The sequence below is a fragment of the Pseudoliparis swirei genome, chromosome 4, assembly GCF_029220125.1.
Source record: "Pseudoliparis swirei isolate HS2019 ecotype Mariana Trench chromosome 4, NWPU_hadal_v1, whole genome shotgun sequence".
NCBI lineage: Eukaryota > Metazoa > Chordata > Actinopteri > Perciformes > Liparidae > Pseudoliparis > Pseudoliparis swirei.
The window spans coordinates 16,866,657-16,885,270 of record NC_079391.1 but is presented as its reverse complement, the minus strand read 5'-3'; the positions used below and the strand labels follow the sequence as shown (position 1 = coordinate 16,885,270).

The window sequence follows — 18,614 nt, the reverse complement described above, 5'->3', positions numbered from 1 at the left end:
TACCTTCCTCGCTGTGTGTGGGTGTGGGTGTGTGTAGGTGTGTGTTGTGGCAGTTGAACCAGGCTCACTTTTGAGTCATTGTTGGAAGCACCTAGGCGTGTTAACGCGATGTCATGCTTGGCTGCTCCCACAGTGGCGTGGGTTCACACTGAGGGGCAAGAGACTTGAGGGACATCCAGCTCAGCCCTTTCACTTCCTCCATGTTGCCCTTTTGGGGTTTGAAGCAAACACCCCTCTTCACTTGATCATGTACACTTGATTCTAATGTGACTCGATCATGTCTATTTAAGCACGGCGGCGGCGGATATGTGTTGACATGTCTTTAGGAGCGTGTTCCTGGTGCAAACACCGTTGCCATGTCCAGTCGCATAATGTTTATGATCGCCACGGATTTGTTTGTAGGTGAGTCACGGAGGTTGACCTATAAATGTCAAGAAACCGCCCCCACTCTCTCCTCTGAACAAGACTGTTTCCTTTCCAGGCCCAGCACTGTGTTCAGAGATTACCACCCAGGATGTGTGTCGCATTGTATTGGTTGTCATTTTTACACTTGAAATAACAGACTGTACTTTTATCCATCCTTTTTACCAAAATAATGATTATGAACGGGACAGAATTTGTCTGTTATTGGACTGATCATCACTGTCACTAAATGAAAATATGCACTTCTTTCAGCCTTCATTAGATCTCGTGCATGCCCCTCAGGCTGCAGCTGATTATTATTTTCATAATCTGTCGATTTTCATAATTTGTCGATTATTATTAATAGAATAATCATTCCAAGAGCCATTAGTTAACAGCAAATTGTTTATTTATTTCCTACAGTCCCAAACTATAATTTGTTCCATTCAGAACAATAACAAAAACAGAAGAAGGAAAAATAAATGTGTTTGGCTTTTATAATAGATGACTTTATTATGATTATGACGTTGCTTAATTGGTTGTTGAGGCACTGATCTTAAACAAAAACAAAGAAAGTCAAAGCTTTGTGTAGCCAGGTATTGTTGCGGTAGAATAAATTCAAACGATAGAGGAGAAAAAAACAATCCGAGCCCAGGCCTGCATACACACCGTCACACACGCACCTACAAGGCTTCCACACGATGTGGCTTTTCCACGAACACCATCATCCATTCTTCTGTATTTACAAAGATATTTGGGGTTGTTAAATATAGGAGAAAATGGGGGGGGGGGGCAAATCCCAGCTCAACAAAGCAAAAACACATTGATATGCATTAGAGCCGGACAGGCTTCACTTAGCTAGAACAGTGCTAGTTTCCACATTACCCACAGGGATTGTTGTCGGGGCTCTTTCAACCATCCATTTCCACACCTCCTTTATTTTCTCTTCCCCTGTCTCCTTATTGCTCCATCTTTTTTTATACTCTATTTCTGTCTAGTCCAAATCACAATCATTTGCTCCAAATCATTGTCCTGGGGCTTTTTATTCTGCCCATCTTGTCATCATTCTCCCTTCTCCTCATCATCATCATCATCATCCCCCCATTACTCCCACCCTCCTTCCATAACTAGTTGCCTCTTATCCTTTTTGTTAATCACATGCTGTTTTTACACGCGACAGAGACCCTAGGCAGACCGCTCTGCACGCATACACACACACATACACACATACACACACACAGTTAAAGTTAACTATGGCGAACAAAGGAGGGACTTCATTGACTGGCGTGTGTGCCAGGTAATGATCTTTAATTACAGCGAGCCTGATGCACACGGGCAAGCTAACAAGCTGTCTGCTAGCTTTCACCTTTCTAAAAGGCTCGCGGGGGGACGTCGGCGCATCAACACTTTACTCACACCAAACTTGTTCAACTCCTAAATGTTGCTGTCCTCTGCTCGTCTCCTCTCTGGCCGTACACATGCATTCAGTGATGGTCGTTCTCTGCACAGTACCCACAATTTTACGTTCACAAAACAATGATGAGGTGGTTTTTCACCTGTTGGGGGACGTACAGTCCTCTAAGAGGAGAGGAAGTTGTGAGTTGCGGGCCTGAATGAGGAAAGATAGACTGCAGGCCAGACTCTTAAAACAATGATGCACTTGAGGCATCAATGGCAGAACTTTCTGAATTTGCTCACTGTTTAAATGTTTAAATAGAACTGGACAAAAACAAACGCAACTTGACGATGCCAAGTGTAGCTTTGGACACCTGTGCACGTAATCATTAATTATATTGTTTGTATGACATATTTGCACAATTTGTTTTATAGATTTTTTTTTTTGTTCCATACATTTTGACATGACCTCTGTGCAGTAAACTGCCCCCCCCAGATGTTCCACTTCTGGATGCACCAAAACCCAAACAAACAGGGAAAGTGGTCATTAGACAACATGCAGCAAACGGCCACTGTGCAGTGATTATACGTCGGCTGCGTGCGTGTTTGATCTTGCGAACTTTAACTTGTTGTGTCAATCACTCCGCAAAGGGAGGGGAAAATAAGGCGTATAGCTCTCTGTATCTTTCCTAGTCTGCATGACTGCTCTTCTTAAAGTGATCAAATACTGCAAACTTCATAAGAGCGGAGAGACGGGCAGGGAGTGTGAGATGAGAGCAAAGGCTCATCTGCATCTTTATAAGCACTGGCAAATGCATGTGGACCAAATGATCTGATGAGAAGAAAGTGTGCAGCTATTTGCAGAGAGAAACAAAAGAAACACTCAGTTTTGGACAGGGCCGTTTACTTTGCTGCAAAATGCTATCCTATCAGACATCTACGTTTGTGATGTGACTCATGCTGCAACAGAACCCGTGTCAGTCGCTGCTTCAAAAAGACTGAGGGCTGTGAGGAAGCTGCGAGCACAGACACAACAAACTCCGCCTGCCAGCTCTCTTGTCATTTCAATGTTTGTCGTTTCTATTCTGTCTTCCAGGCAAAGTTAAGGATGGCGGCGGACTGAGAGACGGCCGTTTAGCAACGCGTTCATGTTTTACAGACATCCAGACAATACCAATCTCCAGGCATTTTTCTTTTCTTGTTTGTGTGTTTTCTTTCCAATCGCTTCCCAGCTCTTCATGTAGATGAGTTCAGTCAGTGCGTTTACATGATGGTATAATTCGAATCTTGCTTTAGTCGGACTATGCTATCTTTTGGGGGATCTGCTGTTATCCCAATATACATGGCAGTGAGTAATTCGAATCATTGGCCGAAAGCATGTCATATCCGATACGATAGGCGGCGCTGTTTTCATTACAACTCGTGGTGATACAGCCATTTCCGCTTGACCTCTTCACCACCACCAACAACAACATTTCGAGAAAGATGGCGAACAGAGAGCGAGGCTAAGCTACATCCTCTACTATTCTTCCATGGTGTTAATAGGAGTACAGCGAATGCAAATGGCGCTATTGGCTGAGTTGATAACGGAGAGAAGACGCCGTCAAGGTACACGGAGAATTTAATTTATCGCTCTTTCGACTTCCGGGTCACGACATGGGAGGGAGGGAGGAGCGGCGGGATCTCGAGCATGCGCAAAGACGCAAAGTCCAGTTCCGAATCGAATTCAGAGTTACATGCCGCGAGAGTCGAATTATCAACTGGATCGGACCGAGCTAGCCAGGGGTGTTAATCGGACCGAAGTCGGACCGCACATAGTCCGACTAAGGTGTTTACATGAAACGGATAATTCGATTTCAGTCCGACTAAGCCAATAATTCGATTGCATGTAAACGCACTGAGTGTCACCTCGAAGGTGGCAGGTGGTTTAGCTTCAACATTAAGGAGAGAGGAAGACAGGCGAGCACTGCTGCAGTCGAGTCTTCGCTGGCTGAGGCTGCCTGCCTAAGCATGTCTGCCCCACAACTTCTCCCAACTTCAAGAGCCGGAGGAGGAGGAGGAGGGAGATGAGTAAAAGCTCATCTGCTTCACTTGAAGCCGCAAATATGAATGGAGCGAACGGTTTTACATGAGGAAATGTGAACTCCTTTTTGCTGCCAGTTGCAGATGGAATGAAAGCTTCTCGCTCTTTTCTAATATTGGACGCGGATGGTTTTCCAATTGACTATCGCGGCGAGGTGTGAAGATCAACTGCTGTGTTTTGGGAAATCAATACAAGAGTACAGAATGTACTACATCAATGCACAGACCAAAAAATGTAGAAATTGATCAGGTTCTATTGGGTTTGGGGGGGTGGGGGGGGGGGGATAAAATCCACCAGCGTACGACACTACCAAAATGTTGACATACGAAACGCAGCATTTGCATCTACCGCGCCTTCACCAACTTCCTCTTTGAGGAACAATAAAGTGCTGTTGGAACTCTGCCCACAGCAGCGGTCGACCCAAGGCAAGCTCACAACAAAGGCTGTGACGCCAACTACCCCCCCCCCCTCGCCCTCTTCCTCCTGGTCAAAGGCAATAACTGTTTAATTTACAAGGTCATGCACACATATGGTGGTGTTCAAGTGCTGGATTTGATTGGATGGATATGACCCTGAAAGGGAGGTGAACAATATCCAGATGTCAACATTTAGGTGAAAAGGGCATCCCTTTGGGGGACCGTCCTAAATGGTTCCCTTTTTGCCACTGCTTACTGTGGACGGAGAGCCAACGTCGGACGTCAAGGTTTGTTTACAGGTCTTGGGGAGTGCTACTGATTTTTTAAGAAGTTTGTCGAAAGTCTTTAGTGGCTGTGAGGAATCCGATAGATTGCCCAAGTGATGTCACCCGAGTCTGCCGGAGCAGAAGACAACAAGTTTGAAAAGGAAAATAATCTGGGGGAATGGCGTTAGAAAGAAGCTCTTCACTCCTGCGTGAAATGGAGGAGACGTTAGCCACGAGCAGCACAACACACCCTCTGACCACACAGCCCAACACTTTCATTTATTTACAATTGAAAGCCACGTTGAAATGCCCTAACTCTTAGTGAGGATTGTTGTATCGGATTGCTGATCGAGTGTCTCAGCCTGTGTCTAACGGACTCCGAGGGATAAATGCACAACCCCGCAGCGAGAGTTGTGTTCAATAAAAGGCGACAGGTTTGTCTTTGAATTCCACTTGACTCGTTCTCCTGAAGAACCAGCGTCAGTCCTTGGTTAACGGAGTACAAGAGAAGACACGTGCTCTACATCTCTGGTGTGGTTTACAGGTCAGATGAAGGCGTACGTTGGGGAGCTAGCCGGGCTTCAAAGGAAGGGGCAGCTGGGTGTCACAGGCCTGCAGAGGGAGAAGAAACTGAAGCCCGGCTCTTTGGTTATGTTCCCCACTAAAGGGCCGGGGCCCTGTCAGGAAAATGAGTTGCTTATTTTTCTTTGAAACTGATGTGTGATAATACCCGCTGGCATACAGAAATATCGACAGAAGTGTAAACAAGATATTAACATGTAAATTGCTGATACTGTAGGGGACTCTGTTGGCAGCACATAATTCACAAGACTAGTAGGGTGGTGTGCAGAATACGTGACCGGGTCCCTTTAAGAGCTGGGAGTGTAACCAGGGCAACGGGGTGGCGTCGAGGGGTTTAAAGGTCACGAGGTGTCGGTGTCACGGGGGAAATGTTTTGTGTAAGGAAATCAACGGCCACAGAGGTGTGCAGCCAAAGAAAGTGACTTTGTCCATATCGTTCATTCCCGCGCTCCTACAATACCATATTTGATCATCTTCTCACCACCTGAACCGGAGTGTTTCATTTGAAAAGGAAATATGTGCTTGTGAGATCTTGGACTGGCAGAACACAAAGATACACACACACACAGGGGGGTAGATGACAGGTTCTAAGGGGGAGGAGAGAGGAACCGGATGGGATCGGAGAGTGTGGAGCACAGGATCCACAGTGGGGAATAATTGTCATCTTTTAAAGATTGAGACGGCAACAACAGGAAGAGAGAGAAAAAAGGGTGAGATAATGAGAGGAGCGTTTACAGCTGTGCTCACGGTTCAGGCAAGCAACAGGCAACACTCAGTGCGTTTCCATGATGGTATCATTCTAATCTTGCTTTAGTCGGACTATGCTATCTTTTGGGGGATCTGCTGTTATCCCAATATACAGGAGAAAGAAAGAAAATTAGAATAAATAAAGTTCTTTTTTTTCTGTTTATTAAAAAAAAAAAATGTCATGCATTCTGGATTCATTACAAATCAACTGAAATAGCCTTTTATTCTTTTAATATTGCTGATTATGAAGAAAACTCTAAAATCCTATCTCATAACATTTTAATATTTCCTCAGACCAAGTAAAAAAAGATTTATAACAGCTGAGTGTTTGTCAAGGCTCAGGAAACCCTTGCAGGTGTTTCGAGTTAATTAGACAATTCAAGTGATTTGTTTAATACCCTACTAGTATACTTTTTCATGATATTCTAATATTTAGAGATAGGATATTTGAGTTTTTTTAAGCTGTAAGCCATAATCAGCAATAAATCAGAATAAAAGGCTTGCAATATTTCAGTTGATTTGTAATGAATCCAGAATGCATGACATTTTTGTTTTTTTAATTGCATTACAGAAAATAAAGAACTTCATCACAATATTCTAATTTTCTGAGACAGTCCTGTACATGGCAGTGAGTAATTCGAATCATTGGCCGAAAGCATGTCATATCCGATACGATAGGTGGCGCTGTTTTCATTACAACTCGTGGTGATACAGACATTTCCGCTTGACCTCTTCACCACCACCAACAACAACCAACAACAACAACATCAACATTTCGAGAAAGATGGCGAACAGAGAGCGAGGCGAAGCTACATCCCTCTACTGTTCTGGTGTGGTGGCTCTTGTGTTCTCCATAGCGTTGTTTGTTTGTTTTCTGCCGGCCAGGCTCCCGGCAGTGACAACTTATTGTCTCTTTCGACTTCCGGGTCACGACATGGGAGGGAGGAGGGCGGCGGGATCTCAAGCATGCGCAAAGACGCAAAGTCCAGTTCCTAATCCAATTCACCGTTACATGCCGCGATAGTCGAATTATCAACCGGATCGGATCGAGTTATTCAGGGGTGTTAATCGGATCGTAGTCGGACCGCACATAGTCGAACAAAGGTGTTGACATGAAACGGATCATTCGATTTCAGTCCGACCAGTTATTCGAATGCATGTAAACACGGTCACTCTCTACTCATTTCGTGTGTGTGTGTGTGGGTGTGTGTGTGATTTCTTTGCTTCATTTTGCAGTCGGCTTCTCCTCGTCTGCTCTCTTTCCTCCCTTTATCCTTATTTATTTGTCAGAGGTTGTGTTCAGGGACGTTCCTTGTCATTCGTCAGCGCGGCCCATAAAACACACTGTCATGACTGACTGGCCACGCTCCAAACTCATTACCGATTGGCTGACGGAGCGGCTCGCTCTGCTCTGCTGTGTTTGACTCCTGTTTGCCAGACATTTCAGGCGCAGGACATTTTAAATGCGGTGGCGTCGTTCCCCGCGTCACTCCTCTCACGCTCAAGGTCACATGAATATGGATGCGTCCTCTCCTTCCAGCACACATACTGATGATGAAGTCTAAGATCTACTCAGAGGGATTATAATTCAGAACGTAGGTCTGATCTGGCCGCCACTGGTTCGCTCCACTGACTGGCTGGGATGTGAACCAGAAGGGGGGGGAATAAGAATGATGAGGAGGACTCCTGTCGGAGCGGGGAGCTGAGATGAAGAACAGAGGAAAGAGAATGGATGATAATGAGGGAATCAGTGCAGGTGGGAGGGTGTCATGTCAGAGAGTGGGAGATTGGAAGAGGGCGATACCTAAAGTTATTGAGTTTCTGTTACGGCTGATCAGCCTCATCCAATCCATCATATTGAGTTTGCCTCTTGCCACAGTCGGCAGCAGGAAGCGTGTCCTCGTCGGTGTGTGTGTGTAAGCGCAGGGTCCACGCCGTGTGTGTATGTGTGTGTATTCTGACGAATGTGGATGTGTGTACCTTTGCTTTGTTGTGCATGTGGTCATTATTTCCTCATGCTTGATGCTGTGATGTAACATCTGCACCTGGATGTAAACGACAATTGGCATTTCATTTCGCAGCCCGTTGCTTGTTTGACCTTTTTTCTAATTCTGCTCATTTAACCGTCGCTTTCATTCACTTGAAGGAGGCCCTGCTTCTCGCTCTCCTCCCTCATGCTCAGTTGTGCTCACGGCTTTTGTCTCTCTGTGTTGTTGTTGTTGTTGTTTTTTCTCACAGAAAACAACAGGGCACCTTTGCAAAGGTCTCGCTCTCGGCAGAATATGAATTCAGGAGGTTCGGCGGCGGTGAAAGCTCCCCCTGCCAAGGAGGCCCAGAACGAGTCTCTGGGCCATCCATCCCGAGCCAAGGCAGCGGCGTGTTCCGAGTCGGGCCGCCGGTATAGGAACGCCCCGGGTCTCGGCCACTGGCTGGACAGAGAGACGGCGAGGCCCCCTGAGAAAGAGAAGGAGGTGCAAGCGGAGGCTCCGGCCTTCCGGTCGTCCCCCGCCGGTGCTGCCGTCAGCGGCGAGTCCGATCTGGAGGCTCTGCTGGCCCGACTGCGAGCCTTGTGAGGTGTGCACGCCGCCTCTGAGGACGCAGAGCGCCCACCGCCGTGGTCACGCACTCTGAACCTGACCAAAGGGATTCCGCTTCGACAGTTTTGTACACACGCAGAAAATGTAGTTAGTAAGACGACGTTTTGAAAGACTTGAGTGAAGGTCGTAGCGCTAAATAGCCAAACAAGTTCCAAGATATTTAAATTGGCTTCATAGAAAATAATTTGTTTGAATTGCAAAAGAAGATTCCAGTTGGTAGAGAACAGCTAATGTTTCTTCATGAAATAGATAATATATATTGACAAAAGTTGTGATTTAATGGTTGCACTTAAGCATTTTAGTGTCAAACATTCCAGTTTAAATGAGAAAATGCACCTGATGCTGTAAAGTGCACTGCCAAAAAACATTCAAATCCTTTATATATTCCGAAGAATTGGAATATATCAGGTTTTCTCTTGAAGTAAAAGATGCAATGTTGTTAAGCACGTTCTTTCTATGCAATTTTATATAGAAATTATATCACATTTATTTTCACATTGGAAGTTCCTATCATTACCTCTGTCATTTATTTTACAGCTTTATCATATGATCTTGCCCTCCCTACATTTTAGTTTTCAATTACACCATTTATTTTCATATACATGCGACAATTAAATGAGCGTCAGCTTACGTCTGCATTTATCTCTCTCTGTATTTAACTATTTGTGTCTTTTTTTCTTTCTTTTTCCTTCTTTGAGTCTTTTTTCCAGTCCTGTGATCTTTTATATTCAAAGTATTAATCTGATTGTTTGTATTCTAGAAGAAAAACAATAGTTTTCTGCATTCTATATAGCACAAAGGACCGACACATACGAGATAAAACATAACATTGTATGTGCATGTTATAACAGCAATTTGATGTCATTGACAAGTTTATTTAGCAGAATGGGAACACTATCCGAGTATTATCGATCAAAATGTGGCACAAAATAAACTAAAGTTCATCCAGCCTCGAGTTACTTCCGTCTCCATCTCCCAAACATTACTCATATCTTAAGCATATTTGTTGTATTTGCTCACTTTTATAGAAACATTTACAATAAAATGAAACGAAAAATGTGTTGTCGTCTTTTTCATCATTAACAAAAGTTTCAAAATGTATGAGGGATATTAAACATACAAGTCTGTGTGTTTATGTTCTCAGGGCTTCTGATCATTTGACTTTAACGTTCACCAAGTGAGCAGAAATGCATCCTAACGGACATCCTGAAATATTTGCATTAGTAAAAGAAAGATAAGGCAGTTGTATATGCTTGTACACACTTTGGGAATTAGTTGGCAGCACTTGTTGGAGGAAAAGGGCTGAAGGCTGCCACATGGCTACTCGAGGCCCAAAGGGGCTCGGATCATCTGGGCCCAAATTCTCCCAACGGACTCTTTACTTTTAGACCGAGATCCCATATTTTTCTTCGATTGTGCTCCGTAGAGGAGTAAATAATTCCCCACCGTAAGTTGTTCAATATGAATATCATTTTGAAAGACCTCTTGATCCCAGTCTCTAAAGTACCAGACCGTTACAAATGTGTCATGCTTTTAGTAACTGCTTCGTGTGTGTGTGCGTGCAAACTCGTTTTGAGGGGTTTCATGTGATTTATTTTTGTATATTTGTATACTCTGTTTTAAATATTTGTACTTCTGTTCTGTGCGTTCCAATACCAATAACTCCATACTATCTCATATGCCAGATAAAGATGTATTATGTGTCAAATGCTGTGTGACTAAAGTCCAGGAATGTTCCACTGCAGCCGATCGCATTTTGCAGAACGCCATCCAGAACGCTTTGTCTCCTCTTTTGTCTCCTCTGCCCCGAGATCCTCGCATGGAGGCAACGTGCCGTGTTGTGACCAGTGGTCCGTCCCCTTCTCGGTCTATAGGGGATAATTGGGGGGACGAACACATGACAGTCAAAGAATGCGTGAAAAAGTCAAAAGTAGGAGTAACGGGTTCAATCATATTTATTGTTACATGAAAAACAAAACTCGGCCTGGCTAACTACCTCTATGTAAAGAAACAAACTAAATGGCTTCACTGCTTCTCCAACAAAGTTATTGTCAAAACAACAGAGGCAGCACCAACCAATAGTCTAATGTTTCACAAAGTACCTACGTGAGTGCACAAATGTACGGGGTACCTACTGACCTCAACCTCTCACCACTGAACTCGACACCCAGCAGTGTCGGTGTAAACAGTAAACACGCCCAAACCACCACGGAACTCTTCAGGCTTCTGTCTTTAAACCGGGCCCACGCAGCCGATTGGCCGGCTCGCCTTCTGGAACCCAGCTGCATCTGGATTGGCCCGTACAGGTGGTACTTGATGGCACCTGAAGGGAAAACAATGAGGGAGTGGAGAACACACAACACTGACACGTAACACCAGGTGGAACGTCTGCATGCTGCAACTGTGCAACTTTTTAAAGAAAAGAAAAAAGGCCTTTGATTTAGAAACGCAGCTGATCTTATCTGCTCCCCTGTGAGGTCAAGTTGATGTAAATGTCATTATTTCATCATCACAGGACAACCTGCACGTGGAACTTCCGTATCTATTTTTTCATATCAGTGGATCCTGGTTGCTGAACATGGCTCTGTTATCTGTGAACTTTTATTCCCTTACGTCCTTTAAAACACATCAATTGGTGTATATTAATATACGGTAGATATACAGGAGTCCAAAAAAAAACATGCAATGTGGTTATACTGGAGAGAGACATCTGCCCCCCCCCCCCCCGTTAACCCACTGCTTGCTGGAGCCCTTCAGATGATGATTCTCTTCACCAGTGGGAGAGACACAACTGTCCACATCTGGAGCGGTGCCAGAGACAAACACCTGCCCGCTGATGCACTCAGCGGTGCAGTTGTTGTTGCTCCTCTAGTGGCCTTGATCCAGCTGCAGCTGCTGCAGTGAGCTTTCCTCTTGAACAGTATTACAATCAAATCACTTTTCTTTGAAGGCTTTTCACGGTTCTCCGCGTGGACAGTCGCCGTCTTCGATACCTCAGCTCTTTTGTAAAGCCGCTGCCTCAGAAGAGAGTTAATTTGGGTTGTTTTTCTTTCCAATGCCACGGAGGATTACCTCCGTTTCTGTGTCGCTGAATTTGCTCTTGTTCTTTCAGTTTCCAGAATGTTTTTTTGATCTCCGATATTTTGTGCGTGGGTTTTCTCCTTTGTCTCACACGGTGCTGTTTCTGAAGACGTGCCACGTTCTTAATACAAGTTCATAAATGTGCTGTAAACATCCTTGTGATTTACAAGTACAGAAACAACACTCCATAATTCAGGATTAATAAATTAAACATTTAATCAGTCTAATCTTTTTTGCAGAAATGTGTGCTTTAATTTACAAAAACATTGTACCATATTTCAGTTAAGAAGACGATTGATATTGTCCACATCAGGAGAAGTAGCCTGGAGCAGCACACTTCTCTTTAATTGCCTGTATACTTCCAAGATCTAAACAATCATTACTTGTTGTCACAGCATCTGTGCAGGCCTAGTTTCTTTGGAAGGAGGGCAGCAACATGACCGGCTAAACTCATAGGAGCCTCAAATTGAGAGGGGAAGGAGAGCATAAGGAGGGTGGGATCTTGTTGTGGTGAGGGAGCCTTCAGTACTCACAGGCCTGTGTTTCCAGCCATGACGTGTATCTATGGGCCTAATAAAGAGGAGCAAAACATTGTGAAGCGGATTGCAATCTGGGCTTCTTTGATTGGAGAAGAAGTTAAAATGTGTCTGAGGATTTGTCGAGGAGTGGGAAGTACAAAGCAGATCAATAGAGGTGTTGCTATTTCGGCAAAGAGTGAGCTTTCTGCTGTATTTATAACTGCCTATAACACATCATGCTGGTGAATTCGATGTTGCAAAAATGTGTCTCCGTTGTCAGTCTGATGGCGTCAGTCACAGCTATAGCGGGTGATTCGGAGCAATGTGGCCATCCATCCCCGTTTCCTTCTGGAGATGTTGACGGTTTTTGCAATCCGGAAAGTCTGCTGTTCTTCCTTGTTGACAGTGGCGGCGTAGAGCCACAGCTCTTCGAAGGGACCGGAGGACTGAAGCACAGTGTTGGAAGTACGGAGGCTCTCCGGGGGTTCAAGAGCCCTTTGATTGACCCTGCAGACCCCCTGAGAGAGTTCATTCTCTTATGATTTTCGAGATCCTCCCGACATTTTGCTATTATCCATCACTCGCAATAGTCACTAAAATATATTTTAAAAGCCAACTAATGAACCCACTGCTCGAGACCTCAAAGGATGCTCGCGGTTAAACAAGTGGAACGCCGGCCGGCCGTCTGCTCCGTCACACGAGCCTGAGATGGACAAACACACGGAAAAACTGCCGTTGTTAAAACAACCGTGCTGTTACTTCTTGGATTATCAGTTCCTTTCCCGGCAACAGCTCCCTGTAAAGAAATAGCTAGCCTCATTTTTTTATATTTGTGACCAGATCTGTACATTTAAGTTCCGAGTGAAAACAGTGTTGTAATTGCTCTGTTCTGTTCCCCAAACGTGCTCAGGAACGGAGTGTGTGTCTTTAGCATGTGCGGCCTCTCTCTCAACCACCCGGCTGTATTTCTTTTCTCTCTCTTCTTAACTGCGTCACAGGTCAGGCCTCTGAGGCGGAACCGGACCAATCATTGAGCAACCCAAGCGGAGTCGCCTTGTTGCTGGGCTCAGATCCAGGAGGAGACAGTTATGGTGGTAAGCCGACACCCTAATAGGGTCGCCCAGGTACAAATGAGGCTCTCGTTGTTCTTTCCTGTTAATGTGTGGGGCAACACTTAAATCAACTATGGATTTTTCCCCACCTTCTTTATTATTCTACCGGTTTATCTTGCAGCCCTCTTTCTTCTTCACCAGAGTTACCTCCATCTGTGTGTGTGTGTGTGTGTGTGTGTGTGAGAGTGTTTCTTTGATCACTCTTGCAGTACACCAGTGTACATTTTGGCCCTCGTTCAGTTCTTTGTCTTTGTTGTTCGGTCTAGCGGGGATGTTTTGTTGCTGTTTTTGTTGTTAAAAGCATTGAAGACAGAGAACTCATCCATCGCCGCTTTTCAAACAAATTGCACATATTTGGCAATCATGCAAAATTTCCCAGCAGATATGGAATATCAGTCCCAGTGCACATATTTATTCTCTCTTCAGACGACTGAATGGTGTCCCGCTGTCTGTCTGCATGTTCAGGAAAGGATTGTTTGGCTGTTGTTTTTGTGATCGGCAACTGATCTTCATTGTTTGGTTTCTTGATAGTTTAATACGTTTGGATTCCACCCAGCAGGAGCTCAAAAAACGACGACACATAAGAAAGGAGTGAAACAACTAGTCACTAATACTATAGATGAGATTAAAAACATCAGCCAGGTGGAGGAAGGAGCGAGGGTAAACATTACTTTTATATTTGTAAAGGTTTCTGGAAAATAAAACACACAAAAAACATCATGTTAGTCCAATTAGACTATTAGGCTACATGTTGAAATAACACTAGAGGGGAACTCTGAAACTATAACAGAGCGAAGGGCATGAAAACAATACTGAGGCTGCTACTTTACTTGTCAAATGCTCTAAAATAAGAATAGGATGCTGTTCATGCTCGGTGATTATAGCCATATATATATATATATATATATATATATGTAAACAATTATAGCCGACTTTCAATGGTCAAATTTAGCTTTTTTCAATTGAAGAGTGTGCGTGACAGTCCAAGAGGGGAACTGCGGTGTCTTTGTCGGGCTGTTGCAGCGCATGATAAATCCCCCGAGGCCGCGGCCCTGAGCAGAGTGACAACTGTAAAAGCGACACAGTTGTATTTTGCGGGCGGCGACAGAAGTGAGCACATCTGGCTTTGATCACCATGGTGATGACAGTGCAGAGTGGCAGGGCAAGTCGAGCGATGGAGACAGATTCTCAAGGGAATCGTTATCCTGTTTAGTAAGTCTAATGAGAGAAAAGACGTGGTATATCCGCATACTGCTGTCCTTGTTTGAAACAAGAGCGAGCTTACGCAAGCTGGAAGGAACAAGAGACACACTGTGTTCCAGAGATGCAAATAACTCCATGTTTTAACACAGACACCATTTAACGAGGGCTGCCACAGTCATTTATATACAGTTGACACTTATGTACATGTCAACATGTCACAAGGGGGTGTTAATGTGAGCTCCTTAAAGCTTTTTGATATCACAGGTTATAAAAGCTTGTATATTAGTTATAGCTGTATGTGTGTGTATCATTATACATATAATTCTCATACCACTCATCACAGGCGATTGAGAATGCTGAAGGGATTCCCTCAATTTGCTGACTGGTGATATTTGTTGCCTTTGTTTTTGAAGTCCGAGAATAGGCATATTTAATAAGAAACCATACAATCCGCCTGAGTCCAATACTGGGCCTACCCATTCTTCAAAAGAATGGTCAGAGATTGCAAAATTGTTAAAACACAAGACGGTTTTTAAAAAGGACAAGTCGCCAACCACCTGCCCTCCCGCGTTGGGCCCAATGAACAGTACAGAGAAGCATCCAGAGAACATTTCTGTCCACTTGACGGTTCGAAAACTTAATATCCAATCAATAGATTAAGTGAAAAGACATGTAGCAGAACAATACTCGACTTAGGAGCACACAAGTATGGAGACAAACCAGGAGATGTGAGGCGTCACATTCATCTCGATGGACAATCAAAGCTCCCAGTGCAGCCCCCCAGGGAAGTGAACTCTGCTGCCACGACCACATCCATCAGGATTGCACAGGTATCTGGCAACATCAGGACCACCTGAACATCACATGTACATTCAATCTCTCATGATCATTCATGAGAGATTGGCTGGAAGTCCTTTTTTCCATCAGTGTTTTTTGCTCTCTTGAAACTTGGAGACCTATAACTTTTGAGAACTAGAATGGGCACTCAGTAGAGCGCATACCTTCGCATATCACAAGATTGGGCATTGAATTATGAACATGTTGGCATTAGTTGCATGCCAATTGGATATAAATTGACCGCGCTATGGTAAAAAGAAGATGTTGACCTTTTCATGACCTTGACCTTTGACCCGATCGATCCCAAAATCTAATCAAATGGTCCCCGGATAATAACCAATCATCCCACCAAATTTCATGCGATTCGGTTCAATACTTTTTTACTTATGCGAATAACACGCACGCATACAAATACACGGCGATCAAAACATAACCTTCCGCATTTTCAATGCGAAGGTAATAAGTACAATGTGAATAAAACTAAAGGATATAAAAATAATACAGAAATAGCTTTTACCTAAAGGCATTATCTGTCATGACGTGTCACGGATGTCGCAGAGAGAGAGGACCCAAATGCCGACATATTCTGCAAAATACAATATTTAACCTCAAACCACTAACAGGATGACAAACACGTGGACCAAACAGTACGAAACCACACTGGGAATGAGACAAACAGGGTTTACATACACAGGCAGGCGGAGGTGATTGGACAACGGGGAACGAGACACAGGTGGACACAATGAGGGCGGGGCCAGCAATCACACAGAAGGAAACAATCAGGACCAGGGCAGACAATTACAGGGAGAAGGACGACACAAGGACTTCAAAACAAGACACAAACTCAGGATCATGACAATTATCTGATCAAAACAAACATGTCTTGGCTCCAAAGACATAATTAATTGCTGTCCACTTATAAACCAGATAAGTATTTTTTTAGTCTCAAATAATAATCAGCACAGTAGTTAAAGAGTGTAATTATGTCAACAACTTGGGAACATGCTCCTGTTAAACCCGAGAGCCTCACCCCCAAAGTACTTATGCTACTGTGTTTTTAGTTTTTTTATACACTATTGAACCTTCGTGCCATGAAGTCCTGGTTACTTGACGTCCACGTCTCACTTGTACAACACAACTTGCCACAGTCCTGATCCTCATGCTAAAACATTTACTTTCCCTCCGACCTGGGACATTTTGTGAGAAAAAAGCACCTGTATTCCAGAGGATTTATTCCTTCCACACACACATTTGTGTTTGCAGAACTCCGGTCCACAGCATAATAAGACGAGCAGCTGCCAGGCCGAGTGCTGTGGTGAACTGACAACGTTCCCCCAACCCAAAGCAGCAAGCTCCCAAACAAGATAAGACAACCGAGGGCCTTCAGAACAGAGCTCTGCATTAACGTATGTGCTCGCTCACACACACGGTGTGTGTCGAGTCTCTCTTTTTTAACGGGAATGGCGAGATTAGTCTCTGAGCGCCGGGGCAGGGGCTGTTGTTTGGTGAAGCTCCGGTAGACAAGTAAATGGTGCGGGGAGTTGGGCTTGTTGTCACAGGGTGGATGAGCATGCAGCTCGGCGAGCCACAGGCTGCGTCACCTGGAGCACAGGATGCTGGCAGAGAACCGGGAACACAGCGCTCCTCTGGAGCAGCTCTCCGGATAAACAGCCACCTCCACCACTTCAAACCACCTCCGCCCAATCGCGTACGTCAGTTTTACAGGTCGCAGCAATTGCAGACATCTATTTTACATTTTTATAAAAAGGAAACAAACACAACAAATTGAAATAACAATCCTCACCGACTGGACTTATGAAACCTTCCAGTTCAACGCAAGGCAACTTTCTGTTCACCTTCAGTTCCACACAATGCACTAAGCGTTGCCTCAGTCACACGACGATCAGATATAATCCCCACACGGTTTAAAATATTGTACACATTTTAAGTTCCAAATAATTTTTTTAATGCGTCTTTTAAAAACATTTTTTTTAAAGAAGCTAACAGCTTTACTTTCCTATTTCTGATAATAACAGCGGTATACCATATGATCTTTATGTGTAGTGGGCAGCAGAGCATCTTTTCCAGTGCTGTGCAGGTGAGATCATCACCTAGCGGCTCTGACAACCGCAGGTATTGATGCCTTAATCGGCCTTTGGAGGATTTGGAGGAGCCAAAGATGTGTCTCCGATATCCAGACTTTTAAGAACAGAACACATTACACTTTTTAAATCAATTATTCAGTGACCTCACGTGTTGCATCCTCAATGTCAATGAAAGCCCTGTTGTATGCAGAAGGATCCCCCCCCCCCCCCCGTCTCTCTCCATACAAGGCTGTGATCAATAAAGCTCATATTTATTTTCCTCCTACTGAGCTTCTGCTCCAAACCCCGTCGAGAATCACTGAGCGTCACCCAGACCAGACACCCGGCTCCTCCAGGTCCTCCCGTCGCATACAAATCCTGAATCTGTCCCACCGACTCTGCTCCGCCGGGCTCTGCCACATGCACATTCCTCCCTCGAGACCAGAAACAAGCAGACAAGTAGATAACGTTTCAGTTCAGAGTCGCGGCCAAGAAAAAAAGATTAATATGGAGAGCTACATGTCTGCGTGTTTACATGCTTATGAATGTGTTGGTGTGTATTGAGGCTATACTTAAAACATGCGCTCGCATGCAGACACCCGATGATTAATTTCTTATAGACATGTTTAGCAAATTGCATTAGTGTAGAAGGAGCCACTGTCTTATTTGCCTAATGAAAGAATTAAGAATACAATTAAGTTTAGGGCCACAAGCTACAACACGTGTGAGAAATAAACAGCTTGTTACATCAAATTTGCAAATCTGGTAAAGTGTTTTGAAATCCCTTTGATTTAGGAGCTCTCTGCTCTGCAATTTAAATCAGCTAGTGAATAAATGACTTCATGACTGCATTAATATGAATGTGCATGTCAAGCTTGCCTGCAGTTTGATGTCAACAAGATTTGGAACAAAATGGACTCTCGATTTGGCTCCACTGAATGAGATGAGGGCGTTGCAACACGTGTTTAAATTCCCACAACAACATTATTACCAGAGATTACGCTCGACATGAGAATGTCATCAAGCTGAGCAAGTAATACGCACACACACACACAAACAAAGAAAGCCTCATTCAGGAGTGAAATGCAGGTCGGTTCTGGGCTCCGGCCCAGGCATGGGAATACATCCCAACCGACGTTACACATGACTACACCACTAATAGGAGCAGGAAGGTTGGAATGTAAATGGAGAGGTAAAATACATGACTGAAAGGTGGGAGGGGAGGTCCTGACATCAGGTGGGCAGGAAGCCCACCGAGCCTCCCTGAGGTCCGACAGTCGGGTCAAACCGA

The 18,614-nt window shown here is 44.4% G+C and overlaps 1 protein-coding gene across 1 annotated transcript in view; it reads left to right on the top strand.

Moving 5' to 3' along the window:
- LOC130192398 (protein diaphanous homolog 3-like) overlaps positions 1 to 9,547 on the top strand; it is a 161,674-nt gene extending 152,127 nt beyond the window's left edge. The window contains exon 28 of the mRNA XM_056412368.1: positions 8,130 to 9,547. Within this exon, the coding sequence (XP_056268343.1) occupies positions 8,130 to 8,464 (335 nt within the window). The 3' untranslated portion in view covers positions 8,465 to 9,547. The remainder of the gene's footprint in view (positions 1 to 8,129) is intronic.
- Positions 9,548 to 18,614: the final 9,067 nt, after the last annotated feature.